The following is a 26,108-nucleotide window of genomic DNA, read 5'->3' on the forward strand; positions in this document are numbered from 1 at the left end:
AAAATTTCTGGGAAAACATGATTTATATATGATATGCATACAGTATATTGAGTTCTAAAATTCTTGCCATCTCAATGGGTGGCGACTAGAATTTTGGGTTCTTTGTTGATGTCAATAACATTGCTCTTGAACATGTCAGGAACATGGTGCTTTTGAACTATAGTTTACAATGGTAATACATTTCTGTCCAAAATGTTAGGAGAATAACTCACTCTACCTCTGAGCAGCTGTCAGACCTTTGACTTCTTATTTTTTTTTATTGAGAAAACTACAGACAGGATGTTATAACAGCAGCTGTCCATGATCCTAGCCTGGTCTCCTTGAATCTGTTTTAACATTTCCACGTGCCCCTGCCCAGCTTCTGTGTGTTTTCGCTTCTAATAGCAAAAGGAGGACTGGAGCCATTTTGTTGGCAGGCACAAAGAGTAGGTGCTGCACGGGAGTTTATTTCCCATCCACCCCCAAACAAACGTCTCTAAGAGTTGATGGAGTAGGAAAGTCAAGCTCTCCTGGTTCCAGGTGGAGCAATCTTTGAGATGTAAGTTACACTCCAGTCTCCCACGGGATCAGGCTCAAGTCTGTCCTCTACAGGGCTTTGTCCTCAATCACACCTTGCTTGGCTTCTTCACATTCCTGTCCTGCTTTCCCCTTCTCTTACTGGTTTCTCCTGGGAGCACTCCCTGAATAAATCACTTGCACAGGAATCCTCTCATGCATGATGTATTTCTGGGGAATTAGAAGGCCCCTGTGAAACGGATCTTCACTGTGATGCTCTGCGTTGCTGCTTTCCACCACTAAGGGGCGATATCATCACATTGGATGCCGAGAAAGTTTGCGCGTGGAAAAACTGCTGGTTATAGAGCAACAAACCAAAATCACAGGGAATCATCACGCAAGAAGCAAAAACTAGATGCTGAGTTAATTATTTCCAAAATGTAATTCAAGCTCCACATTGTTATTACTTTAGCACATATCGTTTTATAACGTGGTGCTCATTTGCTATGCACATCTAGTAAAACAACATTTTTTACAACTTAAAAGTAGTGAACTAGTTACTTTAATGAAGAGCTTATTTAAAGCCTTTAATCTTCAAGTAGCTACTATGAATGTCAGCAAGAGACTCATAAATTACATTTTTTAATTTACTGGTTAATTGTGTAGTTATACGAGACGTCTTTGGTACGGCATGGCTTGATGACTCTTGGGCCTAGTGGTTCTGGAAAGACAACCGTTATCACGATTCTAATGAAGGCGCAAACAGAATGCGGAAGGCCTCATAGAGAAATGCGAATGAATCCAAAAGCCATTACTGCACCTCAGATGTTTGGCAGACTGGACACTGCTACCAATGACTGGACAGATGGGATTTTTTCTACTCTGTGGAGAAAAACATTAAAAGCTAAAAAAGGTATACACAAAACTCCTTTGTGATCATTTTTTCCCTGCCAGCGTATTAAGACAATATTTGTTTGGTTTTTCCGTTTTAATTATTTGCAGGTGAAAAGTGATTTTCTGTTTTAATTATTTGCAGGTGAAAACGTTTTCCTCATTTTAGATGGTCCTGTGGATGCCATCTGGATTGAGAACTTAAATTCCGTTTTGGATGACAATAAAACTCTGACACTAGCTAATGGAGATCGCATTCCCATGGCCCCTAGTTGTAAGCTTCTGTTTGAAGTCCACAATATCGAGAACGCCTCTCCTGCCACGGTTTCTAGGATGGGCATGGTCTATATCAGCAGCTCTGCTCTCAGCTGGAGGCCAATCTTACAGGTGGGGCAGAGAGATGGGAAGAAGGACCCTCAGAGTCTCTCCACGTTTCACTTTCTTACTAAACAGAGATTCTGTTTCTTTGTTGCAGGCATGGTTGAAGAAACGCACTGCACAGGAAGCTGCGGTATTCCTGACACTGTATGAGAAAGTCTTTGAAGATACATACACATATATGAAACTAAATCTCAATCCCAAAATGCAGCTCTTGGAGTGCAACTATATTGTGCAAGTAAGATTTTTTTTTTTGTACATTTACTACTTCGATTTTGATTTTTTTTTCACTCAGTTGCAGTTTACAGCCATCTGAAATAGAAAGTTCAGGCAGTCCATAAAAATCATTTGATGATGTGGCTGTAAAAGCTCTGATAATTTTGATTCCTATTGAAGATCTTCTTAATGATCTTACTGTTTTCTCTATTATTTTCACTTCCCAGAGGGATGTTGTCAGAGGAAGGGGAATGAACTATCTTTCCCATTGTCAGGTTTAGTGACCTGTCCCAGAAAGTGTGTCTAATAGTGACAATCAATAAAATAAAGTAATTAAATTTTAAAATAAAAAATAACACATACACACACACACACACATACACACACACACACACACACACACACCAATACTGGTTCCATCCTAACAATAGAAGACTTCATTGTCTGGGCACGGTGGCTCACAGCTGTAATCCCAGCACTTTGGGAGGCCAAGGTGGGTGGATTGCTTGAGCTCAGGAGTTTGAGACCAGCTATGGTCAATGTGGAGAAACTCCGTTTCTACAGAAATTAGCCAGGTGTAGTGGTGAGTGCCTATAGTCCCAGCTACTTGGGAGGCTGAGGTGGGAGGATCACTTGAACCTGGAAGGTTGAGTTTGCACTGAGCCAAGATCACACCACTGCACTCCAGCTGGGGAGACAGAGTGAGACCCTGTCTCAAAATAAATAAATAAATAAATAAAAATAAATAAATAAAGTTGGTAGCTTCGTGGGAAAGAACAGAAAGGGGCCTGTTGCAATCAAGAAAACTTGGGAGGCAATCTTGGCTTTGGAAATTTAGCATATAACAGGTAAGGAAAATCTTTAAATAAAAATTATCTGACAAGTAGTTGTAGCATTGTTTTTTTCCTTTCTTCCTTCTTCTCCTCTTCCTTTCTTTCTCCCATCCTCTTTCTTTTTCTTTCTTTCTTTTTCTTTCTCTTTCTCCTTCCTTCCTTCCTTCCTCCTTCTATTTCTCTTTCTCTTTCTTTCCTTCTCTTTTTCTTTTTCTTTCTTTCTTTCTTTTTCTTTTTTCTTTCTTCTTTCTTTCTCTTTTCTCTTTTTCTTTCTTTTTCTTTCTTTCTCTCTCTCTCTCTCTTTCTTTCTTTCTTTTCTCTCACTCTCTTTCTCCCCTCCCCTTCCCTTCCCTCTCTCTCTCTCTTTTCTTTTCCTTTCTTTTCTTTCCTTTTCTTTTCTTTCTTTTCTTTCAACGAGATCTTGCCTGTTGCCCAGGCTGGAGTGCAGTGGTGCAATCAATCATAACTCACTGCAACCTTGAAGTTCTGGGCTCAAGCTGTCCTCCTGCCTCAGCCTTTGGAGTTATTGGGGCTACAGGCACACACCACCATGCCCAGCTAATTTTTAGATTTTTTGTAGAGACAGGGTTTCTGTATGTTGCCCAGGCTGGTCTAGGCTCCTGGACTCAAGCAGTCCTCCTGCCTCAGCCTCCTAAAGTGCTAGGATTGCAGGCATGAGCCACCATGCCCAGCTAGCATTCTTTTTTTCCTACTCGGTTTTCCTTATTAGTCTTTGAGTTAAAACAGAATTAATCATAGATCTTCAAGGGCTCTCCTAATTCTGATCTATAGGTGATCTCTCCTTACACATTCTAGAGCTTTGATTCTCAGTTAAGAGATGTCAGTCATTTGTGGGTAGATTAGAAACAATATATAAGGCCCAAATCAGTGAATTATTTAGTAATTACTTTAAAATGGATAATAGAAAACAATATTTTATTTTGAAGTAATTTTGTTTTGAAAGACCAAGGATGTCCTACTGTAGTTTTCTTTCTGATGCTGTAGGGCATTGGCACACTTTTTCTTAAAGGGCCAGGTAGTATTAATAAATATTTTAGGCTTTGCACAACTCTCTGTCTCAACCACTCAGCTTTGCTGTTGTAGCACAAAAGCAGCTAGAGACAATGCATAAGTGAATGAGTGTGACTGTGTATGCGTTCCAATAAAACTTTATTTACCAAACAGGTGGCCAGCCTCTAGGGCCACAGTTTGCTAAGTCCTGCAAAATGTTACAAAGAAATAGAATCTTTGATCTGGAAAATTTGGATAACTAAACTTTAGAACCAGTAGCTACCTTAGCTGCTAACATCTAGTCTAGGCCTTTTGCTTTCCCAGTAGGAAATTGAGACTCAGAGAGGTCAGTGGGATGAGCTGGGGGTTGAAACCACAGTAGCAGATTTTCAGTTCAGCATCCTTTCTGCTAGACCATGCTGCCTGTCTAAAACAGGATAGCCTTTCTTCTACGTGCTGTTGGCTATAGGATGGTGATCAAGCAATAGCTTGAGATATATCTATTTTTTTCTCTCTTCCTTCCTCCTTTTAATTTTATTATTATTTACAATTTTTTATTTTCAATATTTTAATTTAAAAATTTATTTTATTTGAAACATTTTCAGTCTCTCAATCTTCTGGAAGGGTTAATTCCCTCCAAAGAAGAAGGCGGTGTTTCCTGTGTCGAACATCTTCATAAATTATTTGTGTTTGGCCTAATGTGGAGTTTAGGAGCCCTTCTGGAATTGGAAAGCAGAGAAAAGCTTGAAGCCTTCTTACAACAGCATGAAAGCAAGTTGGACTTACCAGAAATACCTAAAGGCTCAAATCAAACCATGTATGAGTTTTATGTTACTGATTATGGTAAGCCCGCTGAACTATACCTTAAATGAAATGACTTTTTTTTCAAATGAGAAAATATAAGCTTTCATAAACTCTTCTATGAGAGAACATTAAAATAATTATGAGAACATAATTGTTAATACCATTTTGAAAAGGGCATGTATTTGAAAGAGAGTGGAATTTTGCATATGAATTGTGCCAGAAACTGATATTGAGACTCTTGACTTCTCCTTTTGGAGTGGGCTTAGTAAAATCTGGCATAAATAAGTTAGTAATACCTTGTACATCATCTACTTTCTAATGCTGGAATAGGAAAGGTAGCAGCGTGGAGAACACAGATTCTTCGTGATGCAAAGCATGCTAATACACGTAACGGATCAGCCCCACACTTCCCTGTTGGGAATGCCAGAATGAGTAGAGAATGAACATAGCAGATTCCTTAAGGTCCAGCGCTGTCACCTTAGCCCCCCAGCCTTCCATGTATGGCCAGGCCCAGCTCACTGCTCCTTAAAAGAAATACCCTTGAACTTGGTGCTTTCATCTAGAGCCCAGGCCCTAATTCTTCAAAGTCCCAAGGAGGAAAAATATGCTTCCTAAAAACTCAAAAACAGCAATGTTTTTGTTTGTTTGTTTGTTTGTTTTAATGAATAAACTGAAGGATAACTAGAGCAGGAGAGTAGACAGCAATAACCAAATTTTGAAAGCAAGAAAGCAGTAAGGTAAGTGGCAGTCGATTTAGCACATTGGCAGTGGGAAGAGCTGAGAAGCAATTGAGAAGCGCACGTCACAGGACATTCAAAGGGCTCAGGAAGTGGAAACTGGGGCGAAAGTTGAGCTAAAAACCACAGGGCTGGTTATAAGTCTGTTTGAGAAAAAGACCTCCTGGGCTGCTTTCCAAAGCCCTGCTGCCAGACAATCGGCCTTCCCCACACTGGTAAGATTAAATAAAGAGTTACTGTTTGGATAGTGTAAAATAGAGGGTTTCCTAGACTTGGGGACACCAGGCACATTTAAGAGTGGGAGAATCATACTGAAACTGAGGATTAAGTGGAAATTTGTGTTTGAAAGGGAATGAGATAAATAAATTTTTTCAGTGGGCCATCTTTAACCAGAATGGCCAATAATTCTATTACATGTGTTAGATGCTGCTAAAGGTTTGAGATGGCAAAAGGGCGCTGTAACTCAAAATGCAAACTAACAAAGGAATCTTTAAATCTAGATATGCACTCCCTTAGAATCCAGAGCCAAGCTCCTCCACAGCGCTGCTTTCTGAGCAGCCAGAGTTCTACGATGTTTGAAGGTTCAGATTGCCTCCCTCTGAGCGCCTTGTCCTTATTCAGAGGCCGGGCCCCAAGTTACTCAGAGAGTGAAATTCATCAGCAGCAATTTTCCAACCATGGCAAAGCCTTGGTTAGGGGATTGAGATGGCATCTAATAAGGATGCCAATAAAATAATTACCTTCCTCTGTGCCGTCAAAAATACGCATTGCTACATTTCTTAAAGAGCAGTCCACTGATGTTTGTGACATCTTCTTCCAAGTAGCCAGGACTGGTTCTGTAAGTTTAGCTGATGGTGTTTTCTTATTTTTAATGGCGATGTTAACAAAAGGTTGACAACAATCTAGATTCATATTCCTTCTTCAAGGTGGTCCTGAAGTGGTCTGTTGTCTAAAATATTGAGGGGTTGCAGGCATTCAATATTGCCACCCTAAATAACTACTTTTGATGAAATTTATTTGCCCGAGCATTTGTGGCCACGAAATGAACTAAGATACTAAGTACTTAGTGGTCATTTAGGGCCCTAACATGTCCACTCCAGCTGACTTCTAGCCAGCCCTTTCTTAACTCATTCTTCATCCATCCTTTTAATTTTTTTTATGGACATTAACATCTTTGGAGAAGACGTCATTCATAGATTTAAAATTAAGTAAGGAGACTTATGCTTCCAGACAAGATGGAGTAATGGGGACTGGGTTTAACCTCTTATATTAGAAAGATAGGAAACTGGACAAAATGTGTAAAACAGTTTTTTTTCAGACATTGGACAACAGGCACTATGGTACTGAAATCACAGAGGGAAGTGAAACAAGGTGATTGCACTAGTTTATTGCGTGGATGCAGTTTCTAGCAGCAGCCCAGGGAGGGGAAGATCAAACAGAATAGGCTGTCTCACCAAATGAGAAGGCAGAGGTTGATTTGAGAGAGGCCAAGCTGGCTGGAATTTGCAGGGCAGAGCACCAGAGAGGAGAAATCTGCACAGGGAGGAAGTGTCAGAGAACAATAGAAATGGATAGACAAATCCACAGTTATACTAAAGGTGTCAATATTTTGAATAATTGATAGAACAAATAGACAAAATTAGTAAATATATGGAAGACTTTAACAACACTATTAATACCCTGAATTCAAAATTATAGAATGCTTCAGCCCAAAACAGCAGAATATACATTCTTTTCCAGTGCACAGAAAACACTTACCAAGATATTCTGGGTCATATAACAATTCTCGATAGGGAGACTTTACAGCACTTTATGTCTTTACTAGAAAAGAAGAAAGGTCTCAAAACAATGATTTCAACTTCTTCCTTAATAAGTTAGAAAAAGAAAAGCAAATTAAACCCAAAGTAAGCAGAAAAAAGAACAATGATCAAAGTAGAAATCAATGAAACAAAAAATAGGACAGCAACAGAAAAAAATTAATGAAACAAAAAGATGGATCTGAAAAGATCAATAAAACAAATAAATCTCTTGTTAGAGACATCAGAACAAAAGAGAAGACATACATTACCATAGTCAAGGATGAAAGAGAACATCACTACAGACCTCACAAACATTAGAAACATGACATGAGTGTATTAGAAACAACTTTACAAAAACACATTTGACAATGAAGATGAAATGGACAACTTTCTTGAAAGATATAAACTACCAACCATCATGAAGAAGAACTGGGTATTGCACAGCATGCTGAATATAGTTAATAACAGTGTGTTGTACGTTTCAAAATTGCTAAAAGAGTAAATTTCAAATATTTTCAACACACAAAAATGATAAGCATTTGAGGTGATTGATATGTTAATTCGCTTGTAATAATTCCTCATTATATCCATAAACCGTAACATTTTGTTCCCCATAAATATATACAATTATAAATTGTCAATTTATAATAAAATTTAAAAAGAAGAAAAAGATATCCTAAATAGCCCTTTATCTACTAAAGAAATTGAATTTGTAGTTAAAAACCTTCCCACAAAGAAAAACACCAGGCCAAGATGATTTTATTGGTGAATTCGACCAAATATTTAAGGAAGAAATAATACCAACTGTACACAAACTCTTCCAAAAGATATAAAACATACAACAGGAAGAAACACTTCCCAGCCCATTTCATAAGGACAGTGTTACCTGATACCAAAACCAGAGAAAGACATTCCAAGAAAAACAAAAACAAAAACAAAAAAAAACTATGGGCCAATATTCTTCAGGAACATTGATGAAAATTTCTTAATAAAATTATAACACATCCGATAGTATACAAAAGTCCAACTGTGGCTTTTATTCTAGGAATGGAAGATCAACATTCAAAAACTGATCAATATAATCTGCTATATTAGGCTAAAAACTAAGCAAGCCATAAACAGTCATCTAAATGAATGAAGAAAAGCATTTGGCAAAATTTGACACTCTTCTGTGATGAAATAGGAACTTTATCATTCTGACAACATCTACAAAAAACCTACAGCTAACGTTATGCGGAATGGTAAACAACTAAATACTTCCTTCCCAATATCAGGAACAAAACAAGGATGTCTTTCTCACCTGTATTCAATTTCATTTCTATTCAACATTGTACTAAAGGTTCTAGCCAGTGCAGTGAGGGGAAAAATCAAATGTCTATAGATTAGAAACGAACAAGTAAAGTTCTCTTTATTTGCAGATGACATGACCATCTGTGGAATCTTCAAAAAGTTATTAGAACTACTAAAGGATTTTAGCAAGGTCACAGGACAAAAGGGCCGTACATTTGATAAGTTATATTTCTATATGCTCACAACAAACAATTGAAAATTGAACTTTAAAAATACCAGTTAAAATAGAACCCAAGGCTGGGTGTGGTGGCTCACACCTGTAATCCCAGCACTTTGGGAGGCCGAGTGGGGCAGCTCACCTGAGGTCAGGAGTTCGAGACCAGCCTGGCCAACATGGTGAAACCCCGTATCTACTAAAAAAATACAAAAAAACTAGCCAGGTGTTGTGGTACGTGCCTGTAAGCACAGCTACTCAGGAGGCTGAGGCATGAGAATAGCTTGAATCCGGGAGGCAGAGGTTGCAGTGAACTGAGATTGTGCCACTGCACTCCAGCCTGGGAGACAGAGTGAGACTCTGTCTTAAAAACACACAAACAAAATTAGAATCCAAAAAAAGAATACTGAGGAATAAATTTAACAAAATATATGTAAGATCTGTATACTAAACCTGTAAAACTGCACTGAGAGAAGCTAAAGAAGGCCCACATAAGGGGACAGATCTTAAACATTATTTAAAGATTATTTTGCTATTTGAAATAGCAAAATCTAGCCAGTGCGATGGGGGAAAGATCTCTTTTGCTGTTTAAAAGTCACTATTAAGAAAATGAAAAGCCCAGCCACAGACTGTAAAGAACTATTTGAAACATATATCTGATAAAAAAAAATTTATCCAGAATATGTAAAGAACTCCTATAATCCAATAACTATCAATAGGCAACCAATCTAAATTTTAAAATGGGGAGGAAATTTCAATTGATACTTTGCTAAATAAGATATGTGAAAGGTGAAAAAGGCATGTGAAAGATATTTAACATCATTGGTCGTCAGGGAAATGCAAATTAAAACCCCAATGGGGTCTGGGCGCAGTGGCTCACGCTTGTAATCCCAACACTTTGGGAGGCCAAGGCGAATAGATCACTTGAAGTCAGCACTTCGAGACCAGCCTGGCCAACATGGTGAAACCCCGTCTCTACTAAAAGTACAAAAACTAGCTGTGCGTGGTGGCGGGTGCCTGTAATCCCAGCTAGTCAGGAGGCTGAGGCAGGAAAATTGCTTGAACCCGGAGACGGAGGCTGCAGTGAGCTGAGGTCGCACCACTACACTCCAGTCTGGGCCACAGAGCCAGACCTTGCTTCAAAAAAACAAAAACAAAAACAAAACCCCCCACAGTGGGTATCATCACACAGCCACTGGAATGTCTACAATTAAAAAGGTTAATAATGCCAAATATTGGTGCCGTAATAGAACACCTGGAGCCCTCATATGCTACAAAATGGCACAGCCACTTTGGAAAATAGTTTGGCAGTGTTTTAGAAGTTAAACATACTCATTTTTGCTTACTTTCTCAAGAAAACATGAAATTGGGGTTATTACTCCAATGATGAGCATTTGTTCATCATTGTTTCACCAATATCAATGTATGCTCTCTTTCCATGCATTCTGTGTACACAGAAACTTTTGGGTATAATTCTGAATCGTTGTATAATCTTTTTGAAGACATTTAAAATAGAGGCTAAACTTATCAATGAAAGTAATTCAATTTCAATGGCAATGATAGGAATAATGCTAATACAATTTGCCTAGCAACAGCAATGGTACAGTACCATAGATTGTAAGGAACATCCAGAGATGCTAAAATGTAAATAAATTTTTGAAATCAATTTTTTTTTTTGAGATGGAGTTTCACTCTTGTTGCCCAGGCTGGAGTGCAATGGCACAATCTCGGCTCACCACAACTTCCGCCTCCCAGGTTCAAGTGATTCTCCTGCCTCAGCCTCCCGAGTAGCTGGGATTACAGGCGTGCACCACCAGGCCCGGCTAATTTTGTATTTTTAGTAGAGACAGGGTTTCTCCATGTTGGTCAGGCTGGTCGCGAACTCCCAACCTCAGCTGATCCACCTGCCTCAGCCTCCCACAGTGCTGGGATTACAGGCATGAGCCACTGTGCCTGGCCTTGAAGTCAATTTCTTATGCAAATACTCTATATCTAGTAAACAGTTTACTCTTTTTTTGGTCTTTCCCATCTTTTCAGTTGATGTGGCTTTTCTGCTAGGTATCCATTACATTACTGGTTTTACCACCAGCTGACTTTAATTCCATTTCAGGCACGGTTTCTCCGGATGGGTGATTTAGCAATTTAAAAGCCAACTTTACAAAAAATAACAGATGCTGGAGAGGTTGTGGAGAAATGGAAATGCTTCTACCCTGCTAGTGGGAATGTAAATTAGTGCAGCCATTATGGAAAGCAGTTTGGTGATTTCTCAAAGAACTTAAACCAGACCTACCATCCAACCCACCAATCTCATTATTGGGTATTATACTCAAAGGAACGTAAATCATTCTACCATAAAGACACATGCATGCATATGTTCATTGCAGCACTATTCACAATAGCAAAGACATGGAATCAACTTAAATGCCCATCAGTATTAGACTGGATAAAGAAAATGTGGTACACATACACCATGGAATACTATGCAGCCATAAAAAAGTATGAGATTATGTCCTTTGAAGAAACGTGGATGGAGATGGAAGCCATTATCCTAAGCAGACTAACTCAGGAATAGAAAATCAAATACTGTGTATTTTCAATTATAAGTGGGAGCTAAATATTGAGTACACAGGGATGCAAAGAAAGGAACAACAGACACTGGGGCCTACGTGAGGGTTGGGGGTGGGAGGAGGGTGAGGATCAAAACACTATATATTGGGTACTATGCTTATTACCTGGTGATGAGATCACCTGTACAACAAACCCCTGTATATCTAACAAACCTGCACATGTATCCCTGAACCTAAAAGTTTTTTAAAAAGCTGACTTTATAAAAAAAGGCAAAACAAATTATCAAATGCCGTAGACATAAGATAAGCAGATATATTAACATGTTTTAGGAAAACATTTTAGATGTTTATATGATTCTATTGATTGTTTATTGCACTTAACATTTTTGTATTATGAGATAACTTTCACAGAATATAGTTCTATTAAGATGAAATTTTATTTATTATATAGGTGATTGGGAGCACTGGAATAAGACACTTCAGCCTTATTATTATCCAACTGACAGTATTCCGGAATATTCATCAATTTTGGTTCCAAATGTTGACAATGTTAGAACAAATTTTTTGATAGACACCATTGCAAAACAACATAAAGTAAGTTTAATAGATAGTTCCTTAAATGATCACAAACCATCCGTGTCCACGGGAATATGCACCCATATTTTCTTCCAGCACTTTTATAGTACACATTTTACATTTAGATCTGTAATACAACTGGGACTTATTTTGATGATAGATGTAATTCTAAAAAGTTATTAAAAATTAGTTATATTAATTTATAGAAGACTAGCCCATAGAATCATAAGATATTTGAAACTAAACAAGTCGTAACACATTTCAACACTATTTTCCTATGATTGCAGGCTGTTTTGCTCACAGGAGAGCAGGGAACTGCAAAAACTGTCATGGTTAAGGCCTATTTGAAAAAATATGATCCTGAAGTACAGCTATCCAAAAGTCTAAACTTTTCATCTGCCACAGAACCAATGATGTTTCAGGTGAAATCCATCATTTGCTGTAATATTATAAACATAATACATTTTAAATTAGTGGTTACAATAAAATGTGTACACATATAAAATGTGACAATATTATGTATTCAAAAGAAATCATGCTGCACTTGGCATTCAGCTATTTAGCTTTCCTAAGGCTAAGGTTGAAGGCAAATCCAAATAGCATACTTTGACCTAATATTGAGACTGCCGCTGAACTTTGGAGCATATCTACTGTAATGTAAATGAAGGATAAAACTCCAATGCCTTATTTTAAAAAATTTAACAACATATATTTTAATAATTATATGTATACTTATTAAATGCATAAGTAAATTATGTTCTACTCTGATAAGAATGCTCATTATTTTTAGAAATATGGATTAAAATCTAACACATAAGACAAACCATTTCCTTCTCTCTAGAGAACAATTGAAAGCTACGTGGATAAGCGAATGGGAAGCACATATGGGCCACCAGGAGGGAGAAAAATGACTGTATTTATTGATGATATTAATATGCCTGTGATTAATGAGTGGGGAGATCAGGTATGGCTGAAATATCTCATATAGATGATCCTGAATTTGTATTTTTGTGTGTATATATATATATATATGTTAATAACTTTGTTAAAAACTTTGTTTTTAAGTCTACTGCCAATCCTCAGTGTTTCTCTGACTTCTCTGTTATAGCTGAGTTTCTCCTTTCTTAAATCCCTATGTGTTTTTTTTGTTTTTGTTATTTTTTTATTTTTTTATTATACTTTAAGTTTTAGGGTACATGTGCACAACATGCAGGTTTGTTACATATGTATACACATGCCATGTTGGTGTGCTGCACCCATTAACTCGTCATTTAACATTTTGAGATGGAGTCTCGCTCTGTCACCCAAGCTCGAGTGCAGTGGCATGATCTCAGCTCACTGCAAGCTCCACCTCCCGGGCTCAAGCAATTCTCCCTTCCTCAGCCATCTGAGTAGCTGGGATAACAGGTGCCCGCCACCACACCTGGCTAATTTTTGTATTTTTAGTAGAGACAGGGTTTCACCATGTTGGCCAGGCTGGTCTTGAACTCCTGACCTCAGATGATCCACCCGCCTCAGCCTCCCAAAGTGCTGGGATTACAGGCATGAGCCATCACACCTGTCTCCTACGTGGTTTTTTACAGCAAATGCCTCCTCTCTCTTTGGCTACTTGACTTCAGTGTCCTTTCTTAGCTCCTCTCTTCTGCCTTTTCCCAGGGTTTCATCCTTGCCCTAACCTCTTGTTCTGCATAATTTCTGAGAAGTACCTGATGTTCAGAAAAACAAAAACAAAAAATGAAAAACCAAACAACTATTTATTTATTTATTTAACTGTGCCACTCACCGTGTCCTAGTTGTGATCATCTATCCACCCAGGTCACTCCCCATCAGGAGACCTCACCGATGTTGCCAGAAGTCCGTATGGGATCCCCAACGCCTCCCTCTCACCGACCTACACTGTCTCATTGACACCATCTACTTTGGCTCTACCAGGACAGGTCCCATTTTGCTCTTTATCTCTATTCACCTCAGACACCGCTAGAAGCTCAGTACTCGTCCTGAGGCGAAAAACCAAACAGTTCTGTATGGCCTCTGTCTGCTCCAAGGCAGATAGACCTCAGCAGTTCCTGGAAGGCGAGGAGGGTGGAGGCATGTTTAGATCAGGTTCATGCTTCCATAAGCCAAAGCGCTCCTGAATTCCAAACTCATGTATCCAACTAGAGATGTCTGGTTGGATCACAAACTTAACACCTCCAACACCTGCTCCTCCAACAGTCTTCTCTCTCTCAGCAAATAGCACCTCCACAGTCACTCTGTCAGAAAATCATGTTGGCTCTATCTTCACACTATGTCTGAAATTTGACCACTACTCAACACCTCCACTGCTGCCACCTGGCGCCACCCGCCACCAGCTCTTCTTGATCATTGCAGATGCCTCCTCACTGCCTCCTGTCTCCCTTACCCTTCTCAGCTTGTTCTCACATCATCAACCAATGAAAACAAGAGTTAGATCATGACACACTCTTCTGGTCAACATCCTCCAAAGAGACTTGTAGAATATAAATACCAAAATCCTTACCATGATCCAAGACTCTACACAGTTTGACCTCCTCTCCCTCTTCCCATGACTCTTTGCTTCCACCACATTTACTGATCTTTGTATACTCTGGATATGGTGTTTACTCAGTACCTTTGCATTTGCAGTTTCCTCTGCCTAGAGTGCTCTTCCCCTAGGTATCGAACTGGCTTGCTTTCTCGCCTTCTTCAGGTCTTGGCTTATATATCATGTCAGGTGAAGCCTCCCCTGCTCTCCTTGAGTCACACCCTTGAGCCCATCCTATATTCTACAAAAGTCTTAGAGTATACCATTATTATTTACATATCAACATGCATCTGTACATCTTGTCTCTCACCACTAGAATGTGTTCTTCATGAAGACAGAAAATTTTGTCTATGCTATAGGAGAGGCTGGCACACAGTAGTCATTCATGGAATGTTGGTTAATTGAAAGACGGTTATATTTGAGGTGCTTGTGTGATACCCACTAAGAGATGCTCAATAGAGACTTGAATATACAGGTGTAGAGCTTAGAAGAGAATCTGAAGCTAGAGTTACAGATTTGAGATTCTTTAGAATATAGGGTTGAGATAGCATTTCCTGGAATAATGAGAAGAGGAAAGAGCCCAGGATGGAACCCTGGAGAACAGTTACATGTGAGGGATGAGTGGACGAAGAGTGGCTTAGGAAGTGATCCCAGAGCCCTGAGGTGGACCTGGAAAAAAAACAAGCCTCTGAAACCAAGAGAGGTAACATTTCCAAGAAGGGGGGTTGGCAGTGTTGGAGGCTGCAGAGAAGATAAGATGAGAACATAAAACCAAAAGCCAAAACAGTAATATAATATCGAAAGCTCAGGAATGAAACCATCCTACATTCTGATCTAAAGGTTTTTTTTTGAATATTGAGTATGAAAGATGTCTACAGTAAAACTTGTTGTAACTTGGAGTACAAATGTAATTTAACCAAATATCTTATAACTCACGTATCTAAATTTATTTGGAAATTAGTTTGATCAGTGTGGTAAAAGGCACCTTGGACTTGGACCATGCATGTTTAACTTATGATCTAGAGTTCATGGGTGGCATCATTTAAGTCAAATTACCTTGAAGGTGATCATCGACATTCACAAACACTTCGTTGATAAGAGTTTAATGTTTTCTTCTAATCTTATTTGTACTATTTTATTGAAGTTATGGAGGAATATGATAGTGATATGTTACAAAAATATTGCTGTGTGAAATTTCAGATAACTAATGAGATTGTGCGACAGATGATGGAAATGGAAGGAATGTACAGCTTGGACAAGCCTGGAGACTTCACTACTATTGTTGATGTGCAGCTCATAGCAGCAATGATCCACCCTGGAGGTGGTCGAAATGATATTCCACAACGTTTAAAAAGACAATTTACTGTGTTTAATTGTACATTGCCTTCAAATGCTTCAATAGACAAAATTTTTGGTATGAATATTCTTAGTCTTTAATTATTTTATTGCATTATAATAATGGACATAAACCACACAAAATTTCATTTAAGAGACAAAAAGTCTCTGTCTAAAGTGGGGTTAGGTATGTGAAATGGAGAGCTAAACACCAGGAAAGAGGGACTCAATACTAAGGTGACCTATGCTTATAGCCTATTCTCAGACTCAGAGATACTTAAAAATAGGCTTGTTGAAAGTTAACATTAGACGTAAAGGAACCTTTGTGTTTTGGTTTTCAGGACATGGTTTATCAGAGAAATTTGGGCCAATAAATGACAGCACAAAGATCACAGATTAACGGTATACAAAGTCAAATGTAGCACTTCAATATGTTAATGAAAATGAGATTCTTGACATCAAATGTAACATCGAATCACATAAATTGTGCCATCAAAACTTATGTGTAGGTCAGCCCACGCCTATAATCTTAGCACTTTGGAAGACCAAGGTGAGAGGATTGCTGGAGGCCAGGAGTTCAAGAGCAGCCTGGGCACATAGAAAGACCCCATTTCTACAAAAAGTTTAAAACATTAGCTGGGCATGGTGGCACACGTCTGTAGTCCTAGCTACGTGGAAGGCTGAGGCCGGAGGATTGCTTGAGCCTAGGAGGTCGAGGCTGCAGTGAGCTATGATCACATCGCTGCATTCGAGCCTGGGTAACAGAGGAAGAACCTGTCTAAAAAACCAAAAAACAAACCCCCAATCCACCCCAAAACCTCTTACATACACGAGAAACAGATCCGTGCATATAAGAACATTAATTATTTGATACAGCAAGTACTGTAGTCAGAAGGGAAAGGGCAGACTTTTTTTTTTTTTTTTTTGAGATGGAGTTTCACTCTTGTCACCCAGGCTGGAGTGCAGTGGCATGATCTCAGCTCACCGCAACCCCTGCCTCCCAGGTTCAAGCGATTCTCCTGCCTCAGCCTCCCAAGTAGCTGGGATTACAGGCGCCTGCCAGCATACCCGGCTAATTTTTTTGTATTTTTAGTAGAGACGGGGTTCCACCGCATTGGCCAGACTGGTCTCAAACTCCTGACCTCAGGTGATCTGCCCGCCTCGGGCTCCCAAAGTGTTGGGATTAGAGGCGTGAGCCACCGCGCCCGTCCGGGAAAGGGCAGACTTTTAATAAGTAGTTCTGGCATACTTAGTAATTCTTATAGGAAAATAATCGAATTTGGACAGCTACCTCATGCCAATAACAAGATCAACTACAGATGAGATAAGGACCTAAATATGGAAGGCAAGGCTATAAAACATTTGGAAGAAAATATAGGGAAATAGTTGAGTGACCTCTGAGTAGGAAAGGATTTCATAAATGAGACTCAGAAAGCACAAAAATAAAGAAAAAGATATACGAATTTGACTAGATTGAAATGTAAAACTTCTCTTCATTAACAAATAACATTAAGAGAGTGAAAAGACAAGCCTCAAAGTGGAAGAAAAATTTTTAACATATAATAACAACAAAAATTTCATATTCTGAATATTTAGAGAAATCCTATAAATTAATCAGTCAAGAAAAGGAAACAACCTGATATAAAAATGGGCAAACAACTAAGGCACTTTAAAAAGAGGAAGCTAAATAACCAATAAACAAAGTAAAGATGGTAAACATCATTAGTATTCTGGAAAATACAAATGAGAAACACCAAGCAATACCATTTCATACCCACTAGATTTGCAAAAATAAAAAATTCTGACAAAATCAAGCATTGGTGAGAATGTGAAGCAACTGAGACTCTCATCGCCTGCTGGCCGGAGTGTCAATTCCTACAAATGCTTTGGATAACAATTTGGCATCACTGCTGGTAAAGTAGGGCATGTGCCCATCCCTTGCAGTACCACTTCTAGGTTTATGCCAAATTGTCATTTTTTCCTTTATGGTTTGGGTTTTCTGAGTCTCAAGAAGTCCTTTTCTATCCAGACACCATACAGGTAGGTATTCTCTTATGTTTTCTTCCAGACATTGTATAGTTTTGCCTTCCATATCTGGGGCCTCAATCCATCTGTAGTTGATTTTGCACATGCATGCCAGCAGACTTATACAAAAATGCTCATAGTGCAGTGTGCACAATGGCAAAAACGTGAAATAATCCAGATATTTGTCACTAGTAAAACTGGATAAATACATCCTGTCACAGGCACACAGTGGCCTGCTGTGCAGCAGTGAAAATGAGTGAATATAGCTACATGCTTCACCATGGATGAAGCCCAGAAATACAATGCTGAATTGCAAGAAGCAAATCACAGGAAAAATACAATTCCGTTAAACTGAATTTCAAAAGTTTTTTTTTTTTTTTTTTTTTTTACCAGTTCAAAAGTTCAAAAACCTAACCTGGTAAAGCTATAAAGAAAAGCAAGTTACTGATTATATTAAAGAGAAGTGGCGACCTCTGGAGGAAGGGAGGAATTGTGAACAAGGATGAACGTACGGGGGCTTCTAATGTGCTGGGCAAGGTTATAGTTATCAATCTGGTGGTCTGTACATGAGAGTTTGTTATTTGTTAAGCTATTTGACATACTCTTCAGTATGACTGACACATTTAAACAAATATGGAAAGCAAACCAACCAGAAACTGAGCCTCAGAGAAGTGAAATAACTGCCCAATCAAGGCCTTTTAGCTAGTGCTTGGCAGATGGGTGTTGCTAATCCCTTTCTCATGCTTCTTATAACATGGTTGTCCCACAGGAAGGTGGAAATCTAGAATATAGGATTTGGGGAAGCAAACAGGCTTTACAGGCACTTAGCACAACCAACCACAACCAACCATGATTTGGAGGAAAATTTCATGTTTCCCCAGGGCAATTCTTCAATTAGTGTGAACAAACTCCAGTTTCTTTAGTCTCCACTCTTCATCAACCTGTTCTGCATCTCTGAGCGTATACTCATTTTCATATTCCTCTGAAAATACCATGCTCAGAACTGAACACACTATGTGTGTAGTCTCACTGGAGTGAAGCAGAGTAAATCTTTCTTCAGTCTAAATCAAAGACATTCTGAGACTTTGAGAACAGTCTCTAAACCTACACCCCAGTCTTTCTGAGAGTGATAATGATGGTCAGACCATCACTTTGCTGGGTGTTCCCTAGGAATGTTGCATGTCCAGCCCAGGCCAGAGTGGTGACTGACTGTAGGTTGGAAAAAGTGGTCCTGATTCCAGTTCTGCCAATACCAGTCCATGTGACCTTGAACAATCGGCTTCACCTGTCTGGGCCTGGTCTCCTTCTCTGTAAGATGAGGGACTACTCTCTAAGCTCACGTACGCTTCAGGGCGAATGCTGATGTACAGACTCTAGGGCCAGGTTGCTTGGGTTCACATCTCAACTTTGTCTGCATGCAAGCTGTGTAACTTTGAGCAAGTTACTAAGCTCATGTTAAAATGGGACTAGTAATAATACCTACCTTGTATTTTTTTTCTTGTAGGGTGCTGGGTGGGGGATTAAATGAATCAATACGTATAAAACACTTATCACTGCATACTCAGCTTGCCTGGATCCACTACTGACTCCCAGTCTTAGCTGATCCCTTGAGAAAAATTCTGAACAACACCCAGCTTAGTCAGCCTTGTAATGATTTGTTTACTGGGATAAACATATACTTGGAAATCTTTTGGTAAGCTTATACCTTCAATCTTGCTTATCTTTCAGGAATTATTGGATGTGGATACTTTGATCCTTGTAGAAGTTTCAAGCCTCAAATATGTGAGATGATTGTGAATTTAGTCTCAGTGGGCAGAGTGCTGTGGCAATGGACTAAGGTACAGAATGGTTTGTCTTCAATAATTTTTAAAAAGGCAACTATTATTCAGCCCTAGTTCTCACCTCATGGCTCATTAAGTTATCATAATATCATATATAGTGGTGTTTTTTGGAAAAGACAAATGATGTGCTCAAATAGATTTACAACACCTTTTCCTTCCAGGGAGCAAATGATCTGACTAAATGATGCTTTCCGTATGTATGAGATGTTACTATAAACCAGACATGACATCCAGGACAAAGTAGAATTTTGCTGAAATGAGAACACTGCATTTCCACTTGTTACTCTGATTTGTAAATCTTTATTTGTATTATCTGTCTCCCTCTACCAAACTATGTCAGACACTCAAATGCTTATTGACTGGCTTAATACATGGATTTCCAGATATTCTCAGCTAACTAGGACTTGAAGTCCAACTTGTGTATTTCTCTGAGCAGGAGTGTGAGTTAGTAAATAGATGGAAGTGTTCTTAACAAAAATTGGCTAGATTTGCATACACAAGTCACTGTCCTAAGTAAAGCTCAGCAAACCTGCAGCTGTCCCCAGATGACTTAAGGCAGTACTCATGAAAAGGCAACTAAGTGTAGGTGTGAAATAAAAATGAGGTTGACATATTTGACAAAAAGCCATGAAGGAGATAAGGATTAGTTGTCATAATTCACTACACATCCATTAGGCCAATTATACACATGTGGGCAGAAACTTGTCTCCTGGGAAACCTGAAGTGTGCCAGCCTTTCAGATTCCTGGGTAGACTGGGAGATTTCTAGATACAGAATTATCGGAAGAGGAATTTGGGGGTTTCTTACCAGATGCTCTTCCATGCAGCCACCTTCAGTGATGAGTGTGGGGCCCTGTTCCTTGCCAACACAGGGCCTTTGCACGTGCCATTGTACCTCTTTTAAAGAAACTCAAAAATGAGTGGCAGGGACTGAGTGAGATAGTTTTCTGTGGTAAGATACATGTGGTTTCCAACAGGACTATTGCTCAATTGACTGTGCTTATATATGTAGTTCTTTGAAAAGCTTTGCCCTTCCAGGTGTCTTCCATCAGTTTCTTTTGTTTGGATGTTTCCTGGCTCCATGTCCTCAGTGTCTTTTCTTTACCTCTTTAATCCATTCTGCACAAGCTTTCATTCCCACTGTTCACGTCAAGGCCACCAAAGACCTTGATCTTGCCACATCTCAAGGTTAATTTTCCTCTCCCTCTTACTTGACTTTTTAGCAGCATTTGACCTAAATGATCCCTCTAAATATTTTCTTCACTTGGCTTCAGAGGGTCCCCATATTCTTGATTTTCTTCCTAGTGCACTGGCTACCTCATTAAAGTCCCCCTTCTTTCCCTCCTCTAAACACTGAAATGCACCTGGTCTCGATGCCAGGCCCTCTTCTCTATCTACATTCTTTCCCTAGGTGGCCTCATCCAGCTTCAAGGCTTTAAACATTACCCCTGTGCTGATGACTTCAAAATGGATATCTCCATCCCAGGCCTCTCTACCTGGCTCCAGGCCGATTGCTAACTGCTTAATAGACATCAGTGTTTGATGTCTGATACTCATCTCAAAGTTACCATGTCCAAACAGAACTCTTAAATGTCCTTAAATACAATCCTCCCTCAGACTTCTGCATCTTAGTAGCAGCACCAGTTATCCTGCTTCTTAGGTTGAAATTACTGGACACCATCCTTGATTTATGTCTTCCTCATGGCCTACATCCAGTCCATCAGCGAATCTCAGTGATCTCCCCTTCAAAATCTACCCCAAAGCTGAGCCCTCCTCGCCATCCCCCCGTGACCACCCTGATAAGTGCTCCCATCACCTGTCCCCCGGACCATGCAGTAACTTCCTAACCAATCTCCTTGCTTTCTTCTTGCTCTCTTGGAGTCTGTGCTTTTCACAGTCCTAGATGATATTTTTTAAAAAGTAAAGCAGAGCCGGGCGCAGTGGCTCACGCTTGTAATCCCAGCACTCTGGGAGGCCGAGGCGGGCGGATCACAAGGTCAGGAGATCGAGACCACGGTGAAACCCCGTCTCTACTAAAAATAGAAAAAAAAAAAAAAAAGAATTAGCCGGGCGTGGTGGCGGGCACCTGTAGTCCCAGCTACTCGGAGAGGCTGAGGCAGGAGAATGGCATGAACTCGGGAGGCGGAGCTTGCAGTGAGCCGAGATTGCGCCACTGCACTCCAGCCTGGGCGACGGAGCGAGACTCTGTCTCAAAAAAAAAAGTAAAGCAGAAATCTTTACTCCTTCTTAAAACCACCAGTATACTCCCAGTTCCACTTACAATGTCAGCAGACTCCACTTACTTCCCTTGCCTGCCTTCATCCTGCTCCAGCCGAGTGGCCCTGCTCCAGCCGAGTGGCCCTGCTCACCATTCCCTGAGTACCCCAGGTTTATTGCGCTGCTGGGCCACCATACGTTGGCTCATTCTCATCACTCTTACCTTCAGAGGGACTGTTCCAATCATCCTCTAAAGTGACTGCCCTTGCCCCTATTCTAGTCATTATCTGTCTCCTGTCCCTGATTTTTTTTTTTTAAACCATGGCTTCTATCATTATTTGCATATCTACATATATATTTGTTCCCTGTTCATTCTCAGGCTCTCCCCACTGGAATAAAAGCCCCTTTGATGGCAGCTGAGTTAGCTGTCCTCTGTTTACCACTGTGTCTTTTTAAGAACCAGGGAGGTGCTCAGTCATTGAAAAATGAATGAATCTTCCTCCTCTGCCCACCTCTACATAAGCAGCCTTCTTTGTATCTTTTCTTCAAATCTCCCATCTTCACAAAGCACTCTTTTAATCCATTCATGCCTTGTCTATCAGCCCACCTTTATATTACTTTATATAGCTTTAAGGCAGAAGCAGTTCAGAAAAGAAAGAAGGTGATGAAAAGTAGAGGGAAATATTAGAAGAGAAGGAAAGAAGCAGGTTAACAAATAATGAGAAGAAGAAGGAAAGAAAGGAATTTTTTTTTTTACAGAATTCCCTTTAATGACTGCCTGTTACCAATGGCTGCCATCATGGCTGGAGTGTTATACTATAAAAAAAGCAATATTCACATAACCGTACCACTTTGAGTATTTTTACATACTTGTAATATAACTATATGTTTTATATTTTAGTGGGTAGGATGAACATTTTAGCTTGCAATGGAACTGAGCAAAGAGGGAAGTTGATAGGCAATTGATGAACTACACTTCTTTTATTTTCATCTCCCCATGCTACTTGCTGTTTTAAATAGCACTGTGAATTAGCCTGTAAAAATTACAAACTCAATAGGGTAATTTTTCAGTATAGAAAGGGCTTAATTTATGAACACATGCTAAAGAAAGCATCTGCTTTGCTGAAATAGGCGTATGGGGAGTTTGTGTCACCAGAATTATCATTATTTTCACTTTCAAAATTGATGCTAATGATATCAATTATGATCTTTATACATGACCATCAATGCTTTCCATATCTAGAGTACCTCGAGGTTATCCCTTAACAGGGTATCTCTCTGGGTAAGAATGTGGTATTTTTATAGCTTTGCCTTTTTATATTCCAGAAGTTGGTAGAAATAGTAAATTAGCATATAATACAGTCTTTGTGCTCAAACAGAAAAAACATTTATTACTATATGTATAGCTGCATGTCAGACTTGCCTGTCCACTTATTATGGATATACAGATATATGAAAGACTGTTGACTGAGTTTGGATCCACGCGGGAAAATCCAGGTTATGATATGCAGATGTATTTATGGAAATCCTAACACATTAAGGACCCTAATCAAATCAATTTATAGAAGATAGCCATTATTAACTTTAAAAGTGAACATTCATTGTTCTTACCTGCATGACAACCAACTCACGTTCAGTTTTTGTTATGACATATTTCCACATATACTACCAATGATTAGGGAAGATTATTCCCACAATTCATATAGTCCATAAGAATTCAGGGGAGGTGACTTGTTCAAAGCCAACTGATGGTAGTAGAACAAGGTGTTGGAATCTGCATCCAGTGCCTTGGTCTTGAATCCATCCTATCCAAGAGATTATGGTCTTTTAAATCCTAAGTTGGTTTATTTATGATTTTTTTTCTGTCCGTGTTGTCACAAAATATGAACTTAATCTTGATTTATTTACTCAGCAGATTTTATCTAAAATAGGATTTGTGAGACAGTTCTAAAAGTAATTCTACTTTTAGTTGTATCTGAAAACTAATTGAAAGTATTACATTTTTTCATCTCTAGGTGAAGATGCTGCCAACTCCTTCTAAATTTCATTACATCTTCAATCTTCGAGATCTTTCCAGAATTTGGCAAGGAATGTTGACCATAAAAGCTGAGGAGTGCGCTTCAATCCCTATTCTCCTGTCCCTTTTCAAACACGAGTGCAACAGAGTAATTGCAGACAGGTGCATATTGCGGCACTAGAGTTTAAATGTATGACCTGAGAAGTTTATACTACTTGGTTAATTTTTTTTTTTTTTTTTTGAGATGGAGTTTTGCTCTTGTTGTCCAGGCTGGAGTGCAATGGTGCGATCTCAGCTGACCACAACCTCTGCCTCCCGGGTTCAAGTGATTCTCCAACTTCAGCCTCCCCAGTAGCTGGGATCACAGGCATGCACCACCATGGCCGGCTATTTTTTTGTTGTTGCTGCATTTTTAGTAGAGATGGGATTTCTCCATGTTGGTCAGGCTGGTCTTGAACTCCCGACCTCAGGTGATCTGCCCGTCTCAGTCTCCCAAAGTGTTGGGATTACAGGCATGAGCCACCCTGCCCAGCTGGTTATTTCTTGCATTACCTACTAGGATAAGTAGAGTAAGGAGCATTGTCGTCATTTGCTGTGGGGCTTGTGAAGCATTGATGGCATGTCTCACCTGCCCACTGCTTTAAAAAAATGCTCTGCCGATTTATTCCAGTATGACTTCAACAATACATCTTTATAAATCACCAGATCATCAGAGTTGATAACATTCGGAGGCACATTTTCATTGTATATATTTTCTACAAATTGTGAGCTCTTTGTAGGTTTTATGTGGGGAAATCTGGTTTCATCCCTTTAAAGTTAAACAATCCCATTAAAGTTAAATTCAGTCATCTTTTGGAGCCTCCATTCCCTCATCTATAAATCATAGATGATAATGCCAGTTTCACAAAGTTGTAAAGTGTCTACCATGTCTCACACAAGGGTGATACTTGTCAAATGTTACTCCCCTTTGTCCTCTCTTCCCTCTGTTATATTGTCAATCTGAAAAGGTCCTTTGTGCACTGAATCCACCAACCCAGAAAGAGGACGCTCGTCCACTACCGACCATCACTTCTGCTCTCCTATCGCAAGTTTTAGGGACCTTTGATCTCACCTAAGTGATTCATCTGTATTTTCTATAAGTAGTGCTGTTAACGTTATAACTTTCTTGGATGGGGTTATGCCCTTCTTATCAAAAGGCAAAACATATTGTTTCCCTGTCCTGAATTGAGAAGGTCCAGGATGGGGCTGAGAAGAGGTGAAGGGACATGTTCAGTTAGAAAAGATGCTTTCATATTTCACATTCTTATTACTACATTTTCCTTTCAGATTTATAACTCCTGAAGATGAGCAGTGGTTTAATGCACATCTTATTCGTGCGGTTGAAGAAAATATTGGCTCTGATGCAGCGTCGTGTATTCTTCCTGAACCATACTTTGTGGATTTTCTCCGTGAGATGCCAGAACCAACTGGCGATGAACCTGAAGACTCTGTGTTTGAAGTACCCAAAATATATGAATTGGTATTTATTTTCATCTCTTAAAAGAGGTTTTCAGATCGCTCACCCGACTAGATCTTTCTCCCTGCACCAGAGTCTTACCATGGAGTTGCTTTAATTCCAGCACTTTGGGAGGCTGAGGTGGGAGGATTGCTTGAGCCCAGGAGTTTGAGACCAGCCTGAGTAACGTAATGAGACCATGTCTCTACAAAAAATGAAAAAAATTAGTCGGATGTGGTGGCATGCTCCTGTCCTCTCAATTACTCAGCAGGTGGAAGTGGGAGGATTACTTGAGCCCAGGAGTTCGAGACTGCAATGAGCTGTGATTGTGTCACCGCACTCTAGCCTGGGTGACAGAATGAGACCCTGTCTCAAAAAAAAACAAACAAAAAAAAAACCAAAGAGAGAGAGAGTTCAGTAAGATGACCAAGCATTACATAAATGTGAAATAACTATCCTCTACACCTATACCAAGGGTTGGCAAATTATACTTTCTAGGCCAGATCCAGCCAGCCCACTGCCTGTTTTTATTAGACTTACTAGCTAAGAAGGATATTTATTTATTATTGATTTATTTTGAGATGGAGTCTCTGTCACCCAGACTGGAGCACAGTGGCATGATCTCGGCTCACTGCAACCTCTGCCTCCCGGTTCAAGCAATTCTCCTGCCTCAGCCTCCCGAGTAGCTGGGATTACAGGTGCCCCCCCACCATGCCTGGCTAATTTTTTGTATTTTTAGTAGAGATGAAGTTTCACCATGTTGGTCCTGTGATTACAGGTGCCCGCTACCATGCCTGGCTAATTTTTTGTATTTTTAGTAGAGATG

At 39.5% G+C, this 26,108-nt stretch overlaps 1 protein-coding gene across 12 annotated transcripts in view; it reads left to right on the forward strand.

Moving 5' to 3' along the window:
* Window positions 1-26,108, forward strand: part of DNAH8 (dynein axonemal heavy chain 8) — a 343,702-nt gene that overhangs the window by 159,652 nt on the left and 157,942 nt on the right. For all 12 annotated transcript variants that reach the window (XM_055263328.2, XM_063632277.1, XM_063632276.1 and 9 more), the window contains 11 exons: window positions 1,162-1,408; window positions 1,532-1,773; window positions 1,862-2,002; window positions 4,430-4,667; window positions 11,687-11,829; window positions 12,099-12,233; window positions 12,653-12,775; window positions 15,554-15,767; window positions 19,442-19,551; window positions 23,786-23,949; window positions 25,114-25,306. In XM_055263328.2, coding sequence (XP_055119303.2) covers window positions 1,162-1,408; window positions 1,532-1,773; window positions 1,862-2,002; window positions 4,430-4,667; window positions 11,687-11,829; window positions 12,099-12,233; window positions 12,653-12,775; window positions 15,554-15,767; window positions 19,442-19,551; window positions 23,786-23,949; window positions 25,114-25,306 — 1,950 coding nt within the window. The remainder of the gene's footprint in view (window positions 1-1,161; window positions 1,409-1,531; window positions 1,774-1,861; window positions 2,003-4,429; window positions 4,668-11,686; window positions 11,830-12,098; window positions 12,234-12,652; window positions 12,776-15,553; window positions 15,768-19,441; window positions 19,552-23,785; window positions 23,950-25,113; window positions 25,307-26,108) is intronic.

Source organism: Symphalangus syndactylus, chromosome 23 (genome assembly GCF_028878055.3).
Source record: "Symphalangus syndactylus isolate Jambi chromosome 23, NHGRI_mSymSyn1-v2.1_pri, whole genome shotgun sequence".
In the NCBI taxonomy this organism is placed as follows: Eukaryota; Metazoa; Chordata; class Mammalia; order Primates; family Hylobatidae; genus Symphalangus; species Symphalangus syndactylus.